The sequence below is a fragment of the Notechis scutatus genome, chromosome 1 (genome assembly GCF_049901735.1).
Source record: "Notechis scutatus isolate UNSWTSFEM ecotype Mainland chromosome 1, rNotScu1.2, whole genome shotgun sequence".
Taxonomy (NCBI): Eukaryota; Metazoa; Chordata; class Lepidosauria; order Squamata; family Elapidae; genus Notechis; species Notechis scutatus.
In genome coordinates, this window is record NC_142009.1 from 120,150,336 (window position 1) to 120,172,865 (window position 22,530).

Consider the following 22,530-nt stretch of genomic DNA (forward strand, 5'->3'; position numbering starts at 1 on the left):
GACTCCTACGGATTATCTGACTGTGTTGCCTTTGTGCCACACCCTGGGTCATCATACATTCATTCATGCTCCAGAAGAGTTCCCTCAGGCAGATGCCTTGCCAGGATTTCCTTGCCACTAACCAGGTCAGTCAGGACTTTTTGTTTGGAGTGAAGTACTAATTGAAGCTCCCTGCAAGGAACACAGAGGCTGTTACCCTTATGAATCACCTACGGATGTGTGACCTGGAGCTCTGTCAGTGAATGCTGTGAATTCCTGCCTTTCTAAATAAAAAGGGGTTTTCCCTCATGAGTAGGCTGTTGAGTGGAGCTCATGAAGGCTGGGTCAGAACAGTATTCTGTAGATTCCCCCTATACAGTAGCTGTACAGGTAGTCCCCCACTTTACATCAGTAATTTGATAATCCTACCTTCAAGTAGGGCTTACTTTTTGTTAATAATGATTTTTTGTTAATAAACAATGCAGTCATAAACTGCTTTCTTTTGAAAAACATATACAGGGCTTACTCAAAAAACATTGTGTTTATTTCAATATGGGACCAGTTCTATGGATATATTTAATCTATAGTTAAATATATGTATATATTATATATACATAATTAAAGTATATGAAGTGAGGTTTTCTTGATCTGGTAAGAAAGCATATTTTAAATTTTCAGCACAAAATATATAGTTTAATAGGGTATTTACAACATAATTAAAGACCTCATTCTCATATACATGTACAAAATACTAAAATCTTAAACAAGTATTTTCTTGCAGCCATAATGCACATTTCTTTATTCAATGTTAGGCACACGTGTACATATATGGATAGAGAAATTTGTATTTTCAAGTATGTGTGTATAATCTTTATTCCATGCACTTTTTCCTTAGCGGTATTCAATATTCAAATTAAAGCATACAGTGCCAAATAAAATAGGCAAATATGCCAAACCCCTTGAGAATTGATGTTATGCACTTAAGACGTAATGCAGTTAAAGTTGCTTAAAGTTCTCTTATTTGATTCTTAATATTCATCACATATTTGTCTACATTTGTTCAGTTTCCTTTCTAAATGTTTAAACCTGTGCCTGACCACATCATTATTTTAATCCAGTGCTTCACTTTCTATCTAAGTGAATTAGTTGCACTATATAGTTGATATTTGATAGTCCTGCATCACTGGCAACCTACAAATACTGGCATTTGTGAACATGGATGCAGCTTGACTCTCTACTGGTTCAAGTTTTCTTTTCATTCATTTATTGAATCTTATTTTTAAGGAAGATGGAAGCAGATTTTGATCTGATTTCAGTGACAAAAATACTGCTATCTTTATTTCAGATTGGGCTCTTCTTTGTGTTCTATTTAGACTGACAGAGACTTAATTCCAGCCACCTCAATATTAATATTTTGTTTCTTTCTATAGAGATAGTCTTCAACTTACAGCCATAATTGAACCCAAAATTTATATTGCTAAGCAAGTCAGTTACGTGAGTTTTGCCCCATTTTACTCAAGTAACACAGTTGTTAAGTGAATCAGGCTTCCACATTGACTTTGCTTGTCAAAAGCAAAGGTCCCCAGGTCATTTGCAATAATAATACATGCCAGTTGCCAAGCAACCAAATTTTGATCATTGATTACAGGGATGTTGTAATGGTCATAAGTCATTCACTTTTTTCAGTATGGTTGTAATAGTTACTAAAAGAATGATTTACTGTATACTGCTAGTCTTTCTTTTTCTGCAAAGTGTTCTATGTCTGAGTAACTTATCATAAAGTTTGTATCACATTAAAATTCTTCAAAGGTAGAGTTCCTATTGGATTAATCTTCTAGTTTAACAACAACTTCTGTTTTTTTGCCCATAGGATTGGCAGGACAAGGTGGGTTCAGTTTGAAGCAAGCCACTAAACTATTTTCTATTACTCTCTAGTAATAAGAGCAAGCAATAAATGTCATACTGTAAAAGAAAACACAAAATTTCTAATTAAAAAGAAGCTTTTATCATAATATGTCTGTTGCTTTCTTATATTTACCTTTAACACATGCACAAAAATCATGCACTCCAACACATAATGCAGCATATTTTGTTTTTAGCACAGTTTAAGCATTTTTCATGTGACTATTAAAGTATCGATTATGGCCAGCAGCTTGAAATTTTTTTTAACTGTAATTTAGTATGTCTCCTTATGTGCACATTGTACAATCAATGCATATAAGAGTAATTTAGATTTTTAGAACATAACTGAGGAAATCAGTAATTCTTGCAATGAATGTTAATCTGGCCCAAAGTACTTATTAAACTGCTTTGAAGGAGAGACTCAATCCTGTGCCAATAAATTAAGTGTTAGCCTGAAATGTACCATAAACTAAATCCCATAAATTAGGGATGTAAGACTTAAATAATATATTGCATAACTACTAAAACTAAAAAATATTCCTTTAAAAAACTCTCAAATTTGCTATAAAAATAAGAAACTTATACAAAATATATACTCCTTTTCAGTTCTTTCCTGAATATCAGTTTGGTCTCATTCAGACATGCTTTAAATAAAAAAAAAAATGATTAAAGTTTCAGACAAAGCCATTTAATTTTAATTTAACATTATCTAATTCAGAATAAAGGTCAGAGTCTGGACCTTCCCCTATTTCACTGAAGAAAATAGTTTAGATTGCAATCTTGTATACACTTATTAGAAAAGCCCTTCAGACTTTTTACTAGGCAAACATATGCAGTATATAAGATTTTGCATTTTCCCTAAGCATTTAATAGATAAAGAAAAGTATTTTTCAATTCTTGGCAATTTTATATTGTGTGGATTTGCTGTCTGGGGAATTCTGGGATTTGAAGCCCACGCGTCTTAAAATTGGCAAGTATGAGAGAAACACCAGTATAGAAGATGCCAATGAAAATAAAAATGGTACAAATGTGAAGAGTTTTCCATTCCGAGCAATTTACCCTTACTCAATTTGACCTGCAAATTCTTGCACAGAGTTTAGACCTATTAAAGTCGATTTTCACAGGGTCCAGACTCTCCTTATGCAGGAAAATACAATCAATGGTACTTTCATCAGTGCAATAAGCATCAGTCACCCAGTTATTTAAATCAGACCACAACATAGAAAGTTGACAGCACTAACAGTACTAACAATTCCGAAGAGAGAGAAACAGATAAAGAGCCATCTGTTTTACAAAAATTACATTCATCATCTTCACAGAAAGAACAAGATGACAAACTCTGCATCACCAGGGAGTTGTAACTTTTCACTGTTCTTCTCCCTATTATGAACAATTGAAAAGCAAAGAAAAGGTGTTAAGGCCCAACATTTCAAACAAAGTATTATTTGATAGTATTTATATGCTGCTGTAAAACAATATCAGGAGCCAAACTATCCTATAACTTCACCACTGTACTTTGCCAGATTGTTGGGAGCAAAATGCTGACATTGTAAACTGCCCAGAGAGGGCTATGAAGCACTATGGGGCAACAGATAAGTCTAAGTTGCTATTGCTGTTAGGTACGATGCCCTGATTTCAATCTTCCATCTGGAGCAGATGAATTTTTTACTATATATCCTTTTTTTTACTATATACATATACCGTATATACTCGAGTATAAGTCGACCCGAATATAAGCCGAGGCACCTAATTTTACACAAAAAACTGGGAAAACTTATTGACTCGAGTATAAGCCGAGGGTGGGAAATGCAGCAGCTACTGGTAAATTTCAAAAATAAAAATAATTAATTTGGGAAACGATCTCACTATCATGAAAGGTTTAATTGATTCACTAACCTAAAAGAAGAAGATGATGATGACAGCGGGAGGCAGGAGTCACTCTCTTCCCCTCCCTCGGAGGCCCCCTGAGTCAGGAGTCACTACCGCCGGCGTGGCCCCAGTCCCGCCGCCTCGGGAAGGGAAAGGCAAAGCGCTTTTTGCCTTTCCCTTCCCGGCTGGGGTGTTGGGAGTCGCTGCCGCCGGAGGCCGCAACTCCACACCATTTTTTTTCAGAGGGATCTGACTCGAGTATAAGCCGAGGGGGATTTTTTCAGCACAAAAAATGGGCTGAAAAACTAGGCTTATACTCGAGTATATACAGTATCCATGAATCTGAACTATTGCTAAATTTGTTGAAATGAGGAATGTTTTAAGTAACAAAATCATTCTTGATTGAAGGAAAATTATATCCTAAAATATCAATCTTTCAGAGAACATAAATTTAATGGACTTTATGTTCCATCAAACACTGCCCTCTCCTCACCAGTTCACCACCTCACCCTTCTTCAGAGAATTAACATTAATTAAGTTCCTGTGGTTTCCTATCATGCGTATTTCTCATGTACAGTCTTTACTGTAACTAATTGAATCTGGTCCTTCCTTAACATACAACAGTTCATTCTTCCCTTTCCCACCTAAACTGCATACTTGAGCACTGATTGCATAAAAGGGATTGACACATACTGGGTTCATAATAATCCATCACAGTCACTGAAGCATCCTGGGTATTTACCACTTTGAAGTCTCTCACAGCTGGAATATCCACACAAAACTGTGTTTCGTTTAACTACAAAAATAAATAAATAATAACTTTCAGAGAGGTCTATATGCTTCCATAATGAATGCATATGAAAAACTAGATGTTTAATATGTTTTTAAAAGAAACTTCCTATCCATCTTTAATTACATTACCCAGAACAGTAGATACAGCTATATACGTATTTACAAATAGCCAATCTTACTTATAGTTTGCCAAGAAGAGTAGACATATTACACAAGTGTAGAATCACAAGCAGAAACTGATTCACACACATAAATGAAACAGTCGATATCTGTTACACAGAATCATGCTTACCAAAATTTATAAAGTTATAATGGTGATCAAAAAGTAACTATGTGACCAATCTCCATACTTATGACCTTCACAGTCTCTGTTACATGTTCACCAATATAGTCCATTAGTATATATTGTCCTGTACCTGACCCCTTTTATTCTCCATAGTCCCCAGACTGGAATGATTGCTTGAACAAGCTATCAGTTCATGAACCGTTTTTACCCTGCAGCATAGTAATCCCCCAAAATGTGGTAACTGCAAATTAACAAACTCAGCTCTGTGACCCTCATTAACCAACCTGCAGCTGCTGCCTGTAACAGACAAGACCTTGATCAGTTTCACACTTTTGGCTTTTTTTTTTTCCTTATATGCTCTAGAGCGCCCAGCCCTGAACTGCTAAGCAAACAACCAACACCAGTGCATTCCTTTCAATGTGCATTCTCCATTGTGTACCCACTAATTGTGTTGTAATCCCTTCCTCTCAAGACAAACACCAACTTTCCTCTTGCTAATAATCTCAGCACGGGGATGAGCACTCCAAAAGGTGGGGGATTAGGAAAAAAGGGCTATAAGATTTGCCCTTTTACCAGGCTTCCTTGCGAGTCAAGTTCAGGAAACCTTCCCCACCTATTGGGCTCATCTGTCAGTTTAGGTCAGGGGTCCCCAAACTTGGCAACTTCAACTCCCAGATGCTGGCTGGAGAATTCTGGGAGTTGAAGTCCACAAGTCTTAAAGTTGCCAAGTTTGGGGACCTCTGGTTAAGGTTCATATCCTTTAAAGGAAAGAAAACCTGAAGTAAAATCATAACCACCATCATAGTCACATTATTTTGCACTTAGTGACTGAGTTGCCAGTCCCAATTGTGGTTGCTGAATGAGCTGAATGCTAATGTAAACCAGTTACATTATAGTTATTGGCTGCAGCTGTGACCAACAATTCTGTTGCTAAGCAACAATGTCTTTAAGATCAACATCACGTGAGCATGACTTGCAACTTTCAGCAGGTTTCCCCATTGACTTTGCTTGTTAGAAACAAGCTGTGAACGTTGCAAATGGCAATCAGGTGACCATGAGACTGCATAAATGAGCACTGTTGCCAAGCACCCAAATCACGATTATGTGACTGCCAGTTTGTATCTATATGGTTTTTTTTACTCTTTGTTTCCAGAAATACAAAACATGCAACTTTGTGGACTGGTTGTCTTGCTTTTTAGCACCGCCGTAGCTTCAAATGGTCACTGAACAACTGGTCAGTAAGCGAAGAATACCTGTACCATGCGAATCCACCTTTATACACCTATTTTATACTTTATTTTTTATCCTGAGGCTTGCACTATCAAACCTGTCAAACGGAAAAGCCAGGGAGAACAACATAGCACTTCTTCATTCCTATTTCTCTTTTCCTTAATTATGAAGACAAAAAGTTTACATGAGCCTATAACTTGGTAAGTTTAATTTGTTCTTTTGACCCTTAAGCATCTGTCTCTACATATTCTTACAAGGCTCGGTCAAACTTATGCGAACATACTTCATAAAATATGGCCTCTCCTGAATGAATTGGAGGATTCCAATTAAGGTACCTCTAAATTTTGTCTATAATGTTGACCAAACATAATGTTTATTTTAAATGATCAATTAAAAAAACATTTCATAATTTTAGTTTTTGAATCAAAGCTTTATCATCATCCTGACTAGCATGTCTTTATTTTGACTTACAGAGTCCAGATATAAATGGATTTTGCCTTCCTCTTTTTCCACCTTTTTAACTGGGTCAACTAATGACACAAAACTAGGTGACAGAGAGAAACCACTCAGTAATCCGATCTCCATGAGAGCCATGCCGGTTTTTAAAGACGAGCCAGTACCCAGATATCTAACAAAGAAAAAGGTATGATTTACATAGAAATAATGGTGCATGCACATATGCACACATAACTATGCAGTGTTTTTAATTCTTAATATAGAATTAAAGTATAGACCTTAAAAAAGACCTCAATTTGTACTGGAAGAAAATAAAATTATAAAAGAGCACAAATAATAAATAAATAATAAATAACAATTTTATTTATAGTGTTTCCATATATAATATTGTAAGCCTTCCAGAGTTATCCTGAAGTAAGATGGTTAGCCAATAAATTTAAAAAATAAATACCTCTCCCCCATCCATTTTAAAGGAGCCAAATATCTAAATCAAGAACAAATATTGATTTACAGTTGTAACATTATGACAGGAACTACTGAAAGGATAAGCAAAGTGAAAGCATTAAGCAGTATGGAAAAAAGTTCTTTAATGGCATGTCAGAATACCAACATTTATTATGAATAGGGCATTTCTGCTACAATTTTTCAACAAAGCATCTCTCTCGGGCTTGTGCTCTGAATGCTTGGGAACTGCTCAAAAGTAAAGTAAACTGAGTAAAACAATATTTCTTGTTATCAGGTAGTCCTTGATTTAGAAACATAATCGAGACTTGCTTAAGTGACTGATTTTACCACCTTTTTGCCACATTTTTTAAGTGAATCACTGCCATTGTTATGTGAATCATATGGTCTTTCCCCACTGTTTATCAGAAGCCAAGCTGGGAATTAATAGCTCCCGATACCTTTATCTTCCCTTAATTTTAGACCCATTTAAGGCAACTCAAATGGGCAGCCAACAGTATGTCATGAGACAGTGACTTCAAAAGTTTAACAATATGTGATAGGAAGTACTGTTGTTTGAAGTTGTTTAAAAAAAAATAAAACCACCTGTGGGTGAATCACCAGCTTTATTGAAAACAAATAACCAAACATGATTTTAATCATGCCCTTGTTATAATTGTAGAAGAAAAATAGTTATCCCTGGGTAATACTTAAGTAGTTATAATCATTTTATATCAAACCAATATGAAAAAGGAAAGCCAACGAAATGACTGGCCTACACTGTGCTCGGGGAATGCCAAGATTTTACTGGGGGACAAACATATTTATTTATTCTTTATGCTGCAAGTTTATATGGCTGCCTATCTTAACCATATAATTCTGTGCAGCTGGCAAAGGAATTAAAAACAAATCTTTAAAAATAGTAAAAAGATGCCAGTTCAAGACAAAACACAAACTAGGCTGTATGTACCCTAAAGCCTAAGGGAACAACTTGTGAACTGAGCTGTCTCTTTAGATTTAACTAAGCTTTAACGGTGGTAGGAGTTTTTGTTTGATTCATTCATTCAATAATTCATTTAGAAAACCTGGCAAAATATGATGGAGTGGTATGCCCAAACTTTTGATTTCTCTGAAATCTTATCAAAATATACGGTATTTGTTAAAAAAGATTCAGTTCAAAAGTCATTTTTTAAAATTGTAAATAAAAGAGAACGGATAGCTTAATATATTTACTTACCTGGTACACACATTTAAAGTTAAGCTATTTATGTCTTTTTGATCATCCTTTACGTAGACATCTAAATCAAAGGCTTCTTGATTTTGTGCAGATCTACTACGCCTTTTGCTGGTATGTGAATTTTTCACATTGTATATAACATTGAGCTATAGAGAAGCAAAAATAAAAAATGATGTTATTCAGTGAAGATAGCAGCGATTTATAGAAAAGAATAATAGCTATTTCATAGTTTATCAGAATAAATTCATATATGCAATATTGTAACATACAGTGCAAATATAAATGTGGGATATTTTGCATCCTTTTCTGAAATAAAACTTTCAGTTTCAAATTCACAAAAGAAATCTATCAAAAGCACTGCAAAATAACAAATCAAACATGCCTTTCTTCTTATTGGACCTGCTGTGAACTTGGACAAATCAAGTTGGAAATAAATCAAAATGCTATTGTTTTAGTGTTTGCCAAGAAAAACAAAATGGTAAGAATTTACTGGCAATTCAGGAACACCTGGATCAACATATAGGATAGCCTCTTAAATAACTGTTTTACTGGAAGGAATTTTATGTTCAATTTTTCATTCCTTCTTGGCCTTAAACAAAGATAAATCCACGTAGAAAGAAAAGCCTACAAAGGAATGATCAAGCATGTTTTCAGCTGGTTGCAACATCAATTTAGCTTTCTTACCCATCCTGGCCTGCTGCAAACAGGGCAAAGCAATATATGCTGTCATAGGCAGAAAGATTGTTACCAACACATTTTGAAAGGTATTTTGATATGACCATTTAGACGGGAGTGGTGGTGGATATGCATGCAACATACTATCATATATTCCACTAGCTGATACACTCATAATGACTGACAATCCTGGCTTATCTTCATAGCTGTCAATATTAATTTCTGGAAACTGCAAACTATCATTCACGATGTCTGGAACCTCTGACACAATTCATACACATTTGCCTATTCCTGTGTCAAACCATACATCTTTCCTTAAAGATTCACTGCCGTTATGGAATTACCGATTTCTCTAGGTTATACAACCACTGCGTCTATCACTGATTGTGAATAAGATTGTGAGTCTCCCACATCTGGGTCAATGCCTCAACCAAAGCGATTATGTCATTTTGTAATACTATTTTAAAAAAAACGATTTCTGCTCAAAAACTAGAAAGATAAGCCAACTACATTTTTCTAAATGGCATAGTCTCTCATTTATTTTGTAAACATTGAATTAAACAATAACAGCATGGTACATGGTACATTTTGTATCAGTTTTTGTATTGGTTTTATGTTGTGATTAAGCACTCTTGGGGAGAGGCAAACAGCTATCAGCAAGTGGGGGAGGGGATCCAAAACCACAAACAGAAAGATTCTTAGCTGGTTATAAGAATTATCTTGAAATTATTATTTCTGCCAAAGTGCTATTTTACTTGTTATAAAGTTCTGCACCTGCCATATTCACTATTTTCTTATTCTGAATATGTTGACAACTACATGAGAACAGTTTGATTTATTGATTAAAGGCAAACCTTTCCAAAAAAATCTTGTCAAGAAAACTGTAGTTGCAAGAGACAATCACATTAATTTATAAAAAAAATTCTGCATAATAAGTAGTAATTATGCATTCACATTTGCAGGAAGTTTTGCTTTGTACTATGCACAGTTTGTCTTCTACTGTTCATTTAGTGCAGGGGTGTGAAACTCAAGGCCCGCGGGCCAGATTCGGCCCACGGGGTGCTTAGAGCTGGCCCGCGGGGCTGCCCTTGAAAGAGTGAATGACCGGCCCGAAGTGCCTCTGCCAGCAAAAACAGAGCCCAGGTAGTTATGTGCGTCCCCACAATCTCCGTGTTCGCTGCAAGAGGGCTGCAGAAGGCCGTCACAGCCAAAAACTGAGCTTGGGTTTTTGCTGGCAGAGCGCTTGGGCCACCACAGGTGCCCCTGACACGAGTGATGTCAAGCTGGCCACACCCACCCTGGCCTTCAAGGTCAAACACAACCCTGATGCAGCCCTCAATGAAATCAAGTTTGGCACCCCTGATTTAGTGTGTCACTCAAGCATGCAATTTGACCACAAATGCTAAATTTATGCCTGTGTACATATATTTTGCATGTTATAAATTTATATATTTATTTCTGTAGCAAAATTATTTCATGGTCACATTGCAAACTTGGAAGCTTGAGCAAACTTTAAGTAAATCAGAAAGTGAGTATTCTCCTTAGCATGTCATGTCCACGTTCATTTTCAAAAAAATGCATGCCATTTTAAAATTCATCTTTCTCATCTACCTACAATTCTTGTTTATTGCACACAGAGAATTTTATCTAAATGAATAGAAAGTTTAGTTTTCATGAAAGATGCCTGAAGTAGAATATTTAAACACACGTAATGTTTTACGCATTAAGCCACAATATATGTTGATTTTGGTTTAGTGTGGTATGTAAATCTAGTTATTCTAGTTGGTAAACTATGGTTATGGCCAAACCATATATGTAAAAGTAGTCACTGTGGATTAAAATTAACCTTGGCTTACCATAATGTGTTAACTTGGCCTTAGTTTTGCCAGTTCTTGATTGGAAAGAATCTCCAATGCTTTTCCAAGATAAACGGCAGGAAGATAGTATCCTTCACATTTATGAAACTGCAAGACTTTACACTTCTGGAAGTACTTTGCTTCAACAATGAATGAAAACAAGGAGCTCCCTTGTGAAAGCATTATTGAAATCCTTTTAGCAGCAACCTTTACAATATTCCAGCTAAAAAAAATATCAAAACTTTGGAGAACTGCCTGTCAGTCCAGGAATCTTTGCTCTCTCATGTTTATCCTTATGGTTGAATCTTAAACAGATGTCTGGATGAAGGGTTATTTTCAGGAAGAAATTTTTGGCAGCATTTTCTTTGGCTGCCGAATTAAGCTTTGAGAAAGAAAATAGAATTCTAATGAGTTTGCATTTTAAGACAAATGAACTTCAGCAGGTGTGAGAATGGGTGGGAAGATTCACACAATCCTGACCTGTTAAGAGGCTTCAGCTATATCTTGTTTAGACTTGATAAAAGTGATTAAAACCCTAATGTCAAAATAAAAACTAATGTGAATGTATTCACTTGCTTCAGGAATGAAACACACACACACACACACACACACACACATTAAGCATGCTAGGGTCTCATTGGGCCACATTTTTTCCCTTTATTGGCATATATAGAATTGAAAAATCAGAGCTGCTCACTAGACTGAACGCTGAAAAATATCTCTGAAGACGACAATTGGAAATCTCCTTGCTGACAAAAAAAAATTATGTGGATGTAGTCAGAAAGTCTCAAACCAGACACAGGGCCATCTTTGCTTTTTTATATAAATTGAATAGACTGTTGTTTTTCTTACATCTTGGAGCGCAGTCTATAGGTTCAATAGTATGTATGTATGTATCAATAGTAGACACATAGAAAGCATAATTCTGTTTCATCGAAGATAAAGATGAGGAGTACTAGATGTTACCTAGTTTGGGTAGTGAAATATCTGCAAGAAAATAACCAAGCTCAGAGAATACTAAAGACTCCTCATTTCAACCCTGAGCTACCAACATTCTCTTATTGATAAAGATTCAGATCATTTGAGCATCCATTTGAATTTTTGAATGCCAATTGAATTAATTGAATGCAATTATTTACGGATCAGACAGATCAGAGGTGGTATTCAGCCAGTTCTGACAGGTTCTGGAGAAGCTGTAGCGGAAATTTTGAGCAGTTTGGAGAACCAGTGAATAGCACCTCTGGTTGGGACTGCCCCCATCTATTTGCTGCCTCCAGAGTCCCTGCTGATCGGTGGGTCTTTTTTTGTTGCCCTGCACAGGAGAACAGAGCTGGAAAGCAGGTTAGTGGGGTAGGGAAGGAATACGGATTTTACAGTATCCTTCCCCTGGAGTGGGGTGGAAATGGAGATTTTACAGTATCCTTCCCCTGCCACACCCACCAAGCCACTCCACACCCACCAAGCCATGCCCACAGAACCGATAGTTTAAAAAAAAAATGAATACCACCACTGAAACAGATGCAAAATAATGAAAAAAAAAATACAGGAAAAATATATAAGATTCTTTGAAAAATTAGTTTTAAGAAAAAATGTACCAAGAACTGGCATCTCCCTTGGAAGTGGATGGTCATTAGAGTTTGCTATGTAATATAATACACTAACCAGAAGAGATTCAAAAAGTGAAATGGAGTTCTAAGATGACATGATTCATTCTTCCCAGACATTTAAAAAGCTTCTCTTTCCCCTGTTTTCTGCCCAACTCTGTAAGGCAGGAAGTCTACTGAGCTTTTAATGAATAGCTAGACATGGCTGAAGGGTTGCTTTTGACGAATTACAACTGGTAGCGTTGTCATTGGTAATTCCAAATGAAGGGACAGATTCCTCTTTGCACATGATGTAATGATAGTAAAAATATATCATGATTTAAATTCATCTACTCAGAAATTCCAAATGTGATCATTCTTTAAAGGCTGCTCACATGTAATTCATAGCAGATGATAAGTCATGCAATGTTAATTGCCATTATTAGCAGCCATTATTGCATTCTGTATTTAATACAGATTTTTTAAAATGGGAATTTCACATATCATTTGCTTAAAGTTTTTTTTATTGTATATTAATCTATTAATATACACTTGGCATATTAATATCAATTCTAATGTTAGAGTACTTTACTAGAAAAGGGTAGGTTGCTTGGTTTGATTATAAATCAGTCATAAGTCATATTATTATTAATTTATCTGTCTACTTTTCTTAGAGTAATTCAATCCTGATAACAAACTGCAATCATTCTTAAAGTGTTAAATGCTGAATCCAGAAGACCGACTAGACTACGGGTGTCAAACACACGTTGTCACGTGATGCGTTGGGACTTCCCCCCTTCTCTAAACCAGGCGTGGGCGTGGCCAGTGCATGACGCATCCGGCCCATGGGCCGGGAATTTGACAGCTCTGTACTACAATATAAAATTGATCCTTAAGGGACTCTCCATTGAAACAAGTATTGCAGGCAGTCCTTGACTTAGAACAGTTCATTTAGCGACCATTCAAGGTTACAACGGCAACGAAAAAAGTGACTTGTGACTTACAACCACTGCAGCATCGCCCGGGTTATTCGATCAAAATTCAGATGTTTGGCAACTGACTCTTATTTATGATGGTTGCAGTGTCCCTGGATCATAAGATCACCTTTTGAGACTTTCTGACAAGGAAAGTCAATGGAGAAGCCAGATTCACTTAACAACCATGTTACTAATTTAACAACTGCAGTGATTCACTTAACATCTGTAGCAAAAAGGTCATAAAATGGGGCAAATTCACTTAATAACTGTCTCAGTAACAGAAATTTTGGGCTCAACTGTGGTCATAAGTCAAAGACTACCTGTATTTCCCAAATCCCGACGTCCAACTCCCAGCGTTATTAATTGCCATGTCTTATTTTATTCCTTCACATCTAAGTCCAGGGTCATCTGGAGACATTCAGAGGCCCTAGAAACTTCAGACCATAATGTAAAAAAGGAAAGGAAAGCTAAGTATTATCAACATATTTGGTGGTTTCTGGCTCTCAACTTGAGAATGACACTTCTATGTGATTTCATATTGGAATCAAGTAGAATTTTCCCATCTTTAACCACACACTGGCATTTCTGAGATTGTCATCAAATCCTACAAGCTGTCTTTTCAAAGCTACTTAAAAATAAATATATGGTAATATCATATGCCAATGTCAGCTCTGGAATTCATAGCTGCCACAGAGTTGAAGAATGGTGGTGGTGGTGGTGGGGGGGGGTGATTTAGCTGAATAGTTTAAAAGGGGGGGGGGAGTTTAGTTTGAAAGTTCAAGGTTATTTAGTCAGTCGCACTAAGAAATTGCAGCTGCAGAGTAATTGGTTCACATGATTAATGAGGTGTAGAAAAGTGGGAGGGGGTAGGTTGAATTTTGTGGAAACGTCTGGGAATGATTTCAGTTCTGAAATTTCACAAACGTTACCAGTAATGGTTATTAATAAAGTATTTGAGATATGTTTGTTTCGGAGTTACTGTTTTTAAACCGGACAATGGCTGGAACCCTGACAGCCAGCTGATTAAGTAAAAGACCCTCTTGTTCCATGTGTTAATTACAAACACAGGATTGTTGTTAGTTTTCAAATCTATATATGTTTGGATCTGCGCATTTGGAATCTAATATTTATTTATATTTTTCTTAAAAGTGTTTTAAGTTGTTGATAACTTGATTGCACATCAATTTTGATTGTTGTTTTTAAAAAAGCTAGTAATATTTTTACATGTGTGGACAACTTCTAGCAATTTGATTGCTGTTAAAAACAATTCCAGCTGAGTCCACTACTGTCAGATATGATGGATGAGCAATTTATTGCCTGCTGTGATATTTTCAAATGTTGGCCTTCATTAATGGACCTGAAGTCCAATGAAATCAAATGTATGTTTTTTGATAAAAAAATAAATATGATTTCTGAAAACGAATATACCCAAATAATGACATTTTATAACAAGCCCAGCCTTCTCTGAAATTTTATACATTACCTATTCTTCAAATTCTGTTTGTAGTCTTGCATTGCTAATGTCACGTATTCTACTGTTTATTTGTACTGGACTCTAATCAACATGGAATTTGGCTCATGTAATCCAATTGTTTTACAAGGATTAAAGATAAAAAGATGTAAAACAGGCCTGGGGTTTCTGTGCTAACTAGATTCTGTGTCCCTAGCATCCCTTTGGTCCACAGAGAACACCATTTCCTTTGACAGAAGTCCAAATATGGAGACAGGTCTCACATGCCAAGATACTTTTGTAAGTTGTTTTCATTCTCCTTCTCTTCTTCCCCTGGGCTACCAGACAGCATTTGATTTGCTATGTCGGGTAGCGTGTGAGAATTGGACAAAAGAGCAACATGCTACTGGCCGACAATAGGATAACTTGTATGCATTTTGCCAGGGTTAAAAAAGGAAGATATATAATGAACACTGAAAAATCTAAGCCACAATTTTTGTGGCAAGGAAGAGAGAAGGGAAGCAGGAGGCCTTCTCTGGAAAATCAAGTGACTATTTTTAAAGATAGTGGAATGGGCACAAAGGCTGAAGAAAGGGAGGAAGACACTGCTGCAAATAAGGAATTGCTTGATAATTATAACTACCACATTCCACACTGCTTACAAGGAGCCCGTGATTATTATATTGAATTATGGACTGGGCCGCATTTTTATAAAGGACAAGACTTCAATACTGAGAGTAGTGATGTTCAGGATTACCTGAAAGACACTGTAGATCCAAAATGAAGTTAACCACATATCTGTCATCAGAATTCACTGTTATGCTGCAAGCTGTACTGCAGTTCAGAATAAAACTGTCTTGGTGCTGATTTAGAAGGTCCATACTGGATATTAAATAATAATCTTAAAGTGACATTTAACAGCATCCTAATGCTATTACAATTACCTTGTGGAAAAACACCAGGAGCTTAGCAGGAAAAGAGAAAGCAAAATCTCTTTCAATGAGACATTCGCGCACAGTAATTAGAATCAAAACCATAATTTTCCAATATGATACATTATGATACATTGGGAATATTACATAATTACTAGAATTGATTCATAGAATTCTATTAGTATAGAATTGCATCTATATTAATAGATTAGTAATCAGAACAGTTTAAAAAAGATCGAACAAAATAACATATGGAGAAAACAATCTAAAGTCATAAAGTCATAAGGACAGATGTGATTTGATTCTGAATCTAGTTTGTACTTAATATAATATTGACTCCACCCTTAATAATTCAAATATTATCCAACCAAATGGGGAATCTAATTCAATCCCAAATCCTTAAGAGAAATAAAAGGGACAAAAATGACTACATATGCCTACCTGAAAAATAGCAAAACCACGGCCATTTGCAGAAATTGTAATTCTAACAGGCTGTGCAGCTGGAAACTAAAAGAAATGGCAGATTTTAGTAAGGTCAGAGAAGCATTCCAAATTAGATGAATTTCCTGAAATCAAACTTAAAAAAAAAAAAAAACAACTTCAGTACCTCTTTGGTCTTGAGAACAAAACGGTTTTCCTGATCAATGTGGAAAACCGTTGGATTTTCTTCCATGGATCCGTTCACTGTCACATCCATTTCTGTCACAGAATCAGCTGTAAGTGTCGCAAAGGTACTCAAGGCCTGCAGAGCCACAATAGTGTCCTACCCAGAGAAGAAAGAACAGCCCTTTTTAATATGAATATGGATGAACCAGGTTAGCAAGCAGCACTTAATGAAGCTTGGCTGATTTCAGAGGCTAGTAAGTACAGATCTGGCTAGTGCAACTTGCAGAAGAAATCATCTTCTTTAAAACTTCTTTAAAAACTGGAAGTTTTAAAAAAAGATGTTGGATAACCATTTGTCTGAAGAGGTATAGGGTTTCCTGCCTAGGCAGGGGGTTGGACTAGAAGACCTCCAAGGTCCCTTCCAACTCTGTTATTCTATTCTATTCTATTCTATTCTATTCTATTCTATTCTATTCTATTCTATTCTATTCTATTCTATTCTATTCTATTCTATTCCATTCCATTCCATTCCATTCCATTCCATTCCATTCCATTCCATTCAATTCATCTGGAAATCCTGGAGCAATAGGTTAGATTGAGATTTTTTTAAAAAAAAGTCTTCGTCACATATTCAGTCCAAATACTCATTTAAGTATTGTGTTTTATTATTAGAAAGGGCAAAGTCAGCAGTAATCATTCATGACAGCAACTGTAGTTTTATCTTGCAAGGCACAAATTTACTCAGTACTGTAACTCTTACAAAGGCAGGACAAACTTAATTTATCATAATTTGATTTTGTTTGGCTTAACATGAGATATAGTTCAATCAGTGGGCCTTTACCATCATATGAGAACCAGGCCCCTAGAGAACCTGTTTCTCTAATAAAACACATTTACAAAAAGCTTATCTTAGCAATGTGTATAACATTGCACAATAACCCATAACATTGCCTTGGTACAAAAATATGAACTCAGCCCAAGCCCAAATTTAGTCTTCCCAAGCCCAAATTCAACTTTCTGACATTTTAAAATAGGATTGATGAATCAATTGCAACCATGCCGCTGGCCCATGTAGAAAATTAACTGAATCTTTGGAATGCACACAGAGTAGAAGATTCTGGCTGGCTTCCTTAGAGAATCGAAATCTTTTCTAATTGTTTTTTGAAACATAGTTCTATATAAATTTCTGGCAATGCAGAAGGCCCTAAGTGAAAAGCTCATCAATCAAACTTCACATAGTGTTTGACAGATTCCTGGTTCAAAATTTTAAATGAAAATAATACATCCCTGGGGCCACATAATATTTTAAGGATTAATTCCATAAATTCCTGATAACTAGTTGTTGTTTTTAGATAATTTCTAACCTGTGTAGAAGAATAACCTCCCAGGTGATTTCTTTGCTTGCTTAGCCATTTCATAATTGGAATCGCCTCTAACAGTCTTTGCTGAATAAAATGAGACAAGAGAGCATAACCTGCAACTTCAATATCTGCAGAACGTGGCTGCCAGGAACTGGAGAGTCCAGAAGATGGTGATGTCCAGAACCTTAGTTCTCCTAGGAAGGAAAAATAAAGAAAGAAACTTTCACCTCATAAGAAAAGGATACAACTTTGTAAGGTCGGAGAGTTTATTCTTCTGAAGCCTTATTTTTTTAGCAGACTGAAATCAAGTACTTCTTAATCCTATAATTTCTCATATTTAAAGATAACTATTCCTATCTGTGCCCCCAAATCAATTTTACATTTATCAAATTAATAAACTAGAAATTGTTCTACTACAGATAAGGTTTTTCTGTACTGCAGCTTTTGACTGCTTGTCTTCCATTGGCTAGAAGTGAAACTGGCCGAAGAAATCAATTTCTGAATTACAACCCTCTCCTCTACTTTGGCCATAGTGATGACTAGATGTTCAGTTCAATGTATAACTCCCAACTGGTGAATTTTTCTACTTTTCTATTCTCAACCATGGCAGGAAAGCAAGTACCAGTTATTGCACTTAATAGTTTCATTTGGGCTAGAAGGAGAAACTTGGTACAACTTTGTCAATTTAACCCAGTGAAAAAAGAAAGAAAGAAATGGCCAGAATTTCACAAACCATCTACTGAATTTAAAAAAAAAAAAAAAAAAAGCAACCAGGACAGAGGAATTCAAACAGACAACAAATGGGTCAAAATTGGGAGCGTCCTATCAAACTCTGTATCTGTCAACAGTGGTGTCCCTCAAGGCAGTGTTCTAGGACCAACGCTCTTCATACTCTACATAAATGACCTCTGTGATCATATTAAGAGCAACTGCGTTCTCTTCGCTAATGATGTAAAACTATTCAACACCACAGGCAATACTGCTACCCTTCAAAAAGACCTTGACTATGTATCAGAAAGGTCAAACAAATGGCAACTTCAAATCTCAACAAACAAAGGCTGTCTTACATATTGGGGGGAAAAATCAGAAAATAAAATACAAGCTGAGTCAAGACCTTGTTGAGGAACCAAACTCTGTCAAGGACTTTGGAATACTCATCTCTAATGATCTAAGTGCTAGAGCCCACCGTAATTACATAGCCAAAAAGGCATTAAGAGATGTTAACCTAATCCTACGTAGCTTTTTCTCTGGTAATATCAAACTACTAACTAGAGCATACAAAACATTTGCTAGACCAATACTCGAATACAGCTCATCAGTCTGGAACCCGCATTACGTATCTGATATTAACACAGTTGAGAAAATCCAGAAATATTTCACAAGAAGAGTTCTCCACTCCTCTACTCGTTGCAGAACACCTTATGCCACCAGACTTGAAATTCTAGACCTAGAAAACCGAGAACTACGCCGCCTTTGGTCCGATCTAAGTATAGTATATAAAATCATACATTGCAAGGTAAACCGCACCAAACTTGATTGCAGGAAATACGACTTCAGCAACAGAGTGATCAATGTCTGGAATGCTCTACCTGACTCTGTGGTTTCTTCCCCAAACCCCAAAAACTTTCACCTTAGACTGTCTACTATTGACCTCACCCCTTTCCTAAGAGGTCTGTAGGGGGCGTGCATAAGCGCACCAACGTGCTTACTGTCCCTGTTCTATTGTTTCTTTTATTTTTCTTATATGTATCCATTTCATGTATTCATAACTATGTTTATATTTATACCTATTATCTTGTAAATCAAATCAATCAAATCGAATCAAAATCCAGGAATGGTTGCTGAAGGTAGTAGAACTTGCTGGGATGGTCAAATTAACCTCTGTGATTAGAGAAAATACTACCTTTCTTACAACTCTATTTTATTTTGTATTAATTTTTACACTTGTTTTTAAAACTTTCAATAAGATTATAGTAAACAACAATACAACTATAGTTTCTTATCACTTGAACTAGAAGAAACTTGGCAGAATATTTGTTAGTTCAAACAAACAAACAAGCAGATAGAATACAAAATGGTAATTGAAGGAAAAAATCGAGTGTGAGGACACGGATGTAACCCATCCTATAACACACTTCAGCCATTTGGAACAGAGATATTTGTATAAGACAGAATGAAACCCAACAGGCAGACCAGACTTCCCTGCTTGTACAAGAAAAATAGGGGCAAATTATAAATTCTTACTGTTGGAATGTGCCATTTAGAATCCAAGTTATCAGATCCAATTGTTTACTCCGTTCTGTCATACTGAATTTTAAAAAGTGGTCAACTGGACAGCTAGGTACAGATTATAGACTCAATGAATATGATCTACATTTTCTTTACTGCAGCAGAAAATGCACAAATCAGGTAATAGTTCACATGCAATTATTAACTACTACCTGCATATTTTTAATTTAAATAGAGTCTTTAACATTGTGGAACTGAATTTAATTCAATACCAGAAGGTATCCTGTACTTGTACTGTAACACTAAGCATTTTAAACATGACTATACATAACTTTTAACTAGATCACATCAACCCATTTTATGTTTCCTCTCTTTTATTCCACTGGCCTTAAGTGTAACTGGAATATCAGATGACACACCCAGGCAGAAAGACTATTTTACACTACCTTGTCGTTCTGATCTCTCGTTCAGTTTGTTGAGAGCCCCCTTTGCCGCTGGACTTTTGGCAAGTGATAATGCATAAGTCACAAGAGCCAGCGTATGATTATCCAATACGATGTTATTCAACTGAAATTCAAGAAAGCCCAGTGCTTTTTTTATAGAGTTATCAATCTGGAAAAAGAATAGTAGCAACCTTAAGAAATAATTTATAGTAAACTACAATAACAAGTAGTAGTCTTTATGATAAACATTGCAATTTTATATCCAATATTATGTTCAAGATAAAAAACATATAATTTTAAAATGTGGGGTGTGCTATAAAACATTGCAGCAAACTGGAATTGAGCAAGATGGTACTAATTGTAAGCCTCTAAATATGCTTGCGAGGAGTGGACTATAGACAGTTTGAAGTTGCGACCAACTTCAAAAAAGGGACTTACAATCCAATGTCCATCTGTACTCTCCCCCCATTGGTCAAGTGGGTGCTAGGCAACTGGCCCACATTTTCAGCCATTGCATCATCCCCCAAACACGTGTGCCTACTTGCAGTTTCCGAAAAAAATGTGTTTGCTTTAACAGCCACGGTGTTCATTTAATGACTATTGCAAAAAATCATAAAATCAGGCAGAGTTATATGATGGCTTTATGACCATCGCAATTTACAACCAAAATTGCGGGCACAATTACAGATGCAAGTCAAGGACTACCTGTATTGAAACCTTAAAAGGCAGAAGACAGTTGGCAAGGAAACGTCGCATGGTAATATGGACCATATTATAGTATGATTTTCCAAATTCCATTTTTGCTGCCTGCCTTAATTTGGAGTCTAACAAAAACATCAGTATTACTTATGGTGGTGGTGATAACTGCAAGCCACAGGCAGTTTGTATGTTTCTTTGCATTATAATTCCATGGAAATTGATTTGCACTAAAGAATAAAAACTGCCTTAGTAATAATATTCTTGTGTTCTAATCGTTCATATAACTATTCGAAACACATAGCTATTGACTTAGAATGAGATGGGATTTTGAACTAACCTTGTTCCTATTAAGAGTGCGTATAGCAATACTATGGCTTCTACCTATTTCTGGCATCTACCTATATTTATCTTGGGCCAAGCCAAGTTGTTTAATTCCACACAAAAGAAAAGAGAAATTATTTCAGAAATATAAATGTGAATGTATGCTATTATGTCATGCAGGCATAACAATCAATGCCCAGGTGCTTCATTACTTTTGAAAAGATGTTTACCTACTAGGAGTGTGACTCTTTAGGAAACAAAAGTCAATTCATGCTGCAAAAAACTTTCCTGTCCTTTTTCACTTTGTAAATGATAAAGTTTTCCCCCAAATAAAAATCTTCCCATTTCTGCACCGTTAATTAATCTCACCATTAATCAAGCAGAATACTGTTCTGCAAAGATAAAGCCTCATTTGAGAAAAGCAAGACATAATATGCTAGCATAAGAGGTCCCAGATTTGATTCCTGGCCTTTCTGAAGTAGAACTGGAAGTAACTCCTGACTAAATCCGTGAGCTTTTGGCAATCAATATAAATCACCCTTCCCTTACTGAGATGTTCTTATACACCCGTGTTCCCATAAAACTAATCACACATCTGGAAGAAATCAGATTGTGAAAAAAGGATTGGTTGCCTGACTGAGAAAACTGCAGCTTCAAATGAATTCTTTGGTATTATCCTGATTTAAAGCACTAGCCTATATTGTAAACAGCTTTATGGTAATTTGTTTCAAATACACTAACATCACTATAATTACTACCTCATTGAACTCTAATAGAGTAGTCAAGATATAAGCTGTCCGTGAAACAGAATCGCTAGTGCCTCCTTGAAGCTCAGTGTGTAGAACTCGTCCAGGCTCCTCAAATTCTCCATTGAATTTCTGATGACTGAGGATCCAAGCAGCTGTTCTCTCCATGACATATGGATCAATATCAATGTATGGTTGTGCTTGAAAGAAACTTCTTAATACAAAAGCTGATAACCTAGAATGAAAGTAAAATGGAAGTATACCATTAAACGTCTTTGCCCAAACTAATTCTCTCTATTAAACAATTGATTTACACCAGTGTTTCTCAACCTGAGCTATGTTAAAGGTGTATGGACTTCCGCAGAATTCCGCAGCCAGCAAGGATTTTAATTTGGAGAAAATAGAGCTTGAAGGCCTACACAGCCCATTTGATGATGTGAATTTGTAATGTTATAATAAA

At 36.0% G+C, this 22,530-nt stretch overlaps 1 protein-coding gene across 1 annotated transcript in view; it reads right to left on the reverse strand.

Annotated features, from left to right (window-relative positions):
- Positions 1–1,961: 1,961 nt before the first annotated feature.
- CD109 (CD109 molecule) overlaps positions 1,962–22,530 on the reverse strand; it is a 63,720-nt gene continuing 43,151 nt past the window's right edge. The window contains exons 25-33 of the mRNA XM_026665201.2: positions 22,083–22,305; positions 20,308–20,473; positions 17,636–17,826; positions 16,273–16,428; positions 16,107–16,172; positions 8,193–8,338; positions 6,530–6,686; positions 4,444–4,546; positions 1,962–3,261 (exon numbers count right to left, since the gene is read on the reverse strand). Coding sequence (XP_026520986.1) covers positions 3,089–3,261; positions 4,444–4,546; positions 6,530–6,686; positions 8,193–8,338; positions 16,107–16,172; positions 16,273–16,428; positions 17,636–17,826; positions 20,308–20,473; positions 22,083–22,305 — 1,381 coding nt within the window. The 3' untranslated portion in view covers positions 1,962–3,088. The remainder of the gene's footprint in view (positions 3,262–4,443; positions 4,547–6,529; positions 6,687–8,192; positions 8,339–16,106; positions 16,173–16,272; positions 16,429–17,635; positions 17,827–20,307; positions 20,474–22,082; positions 22,306–22,530) is intronic.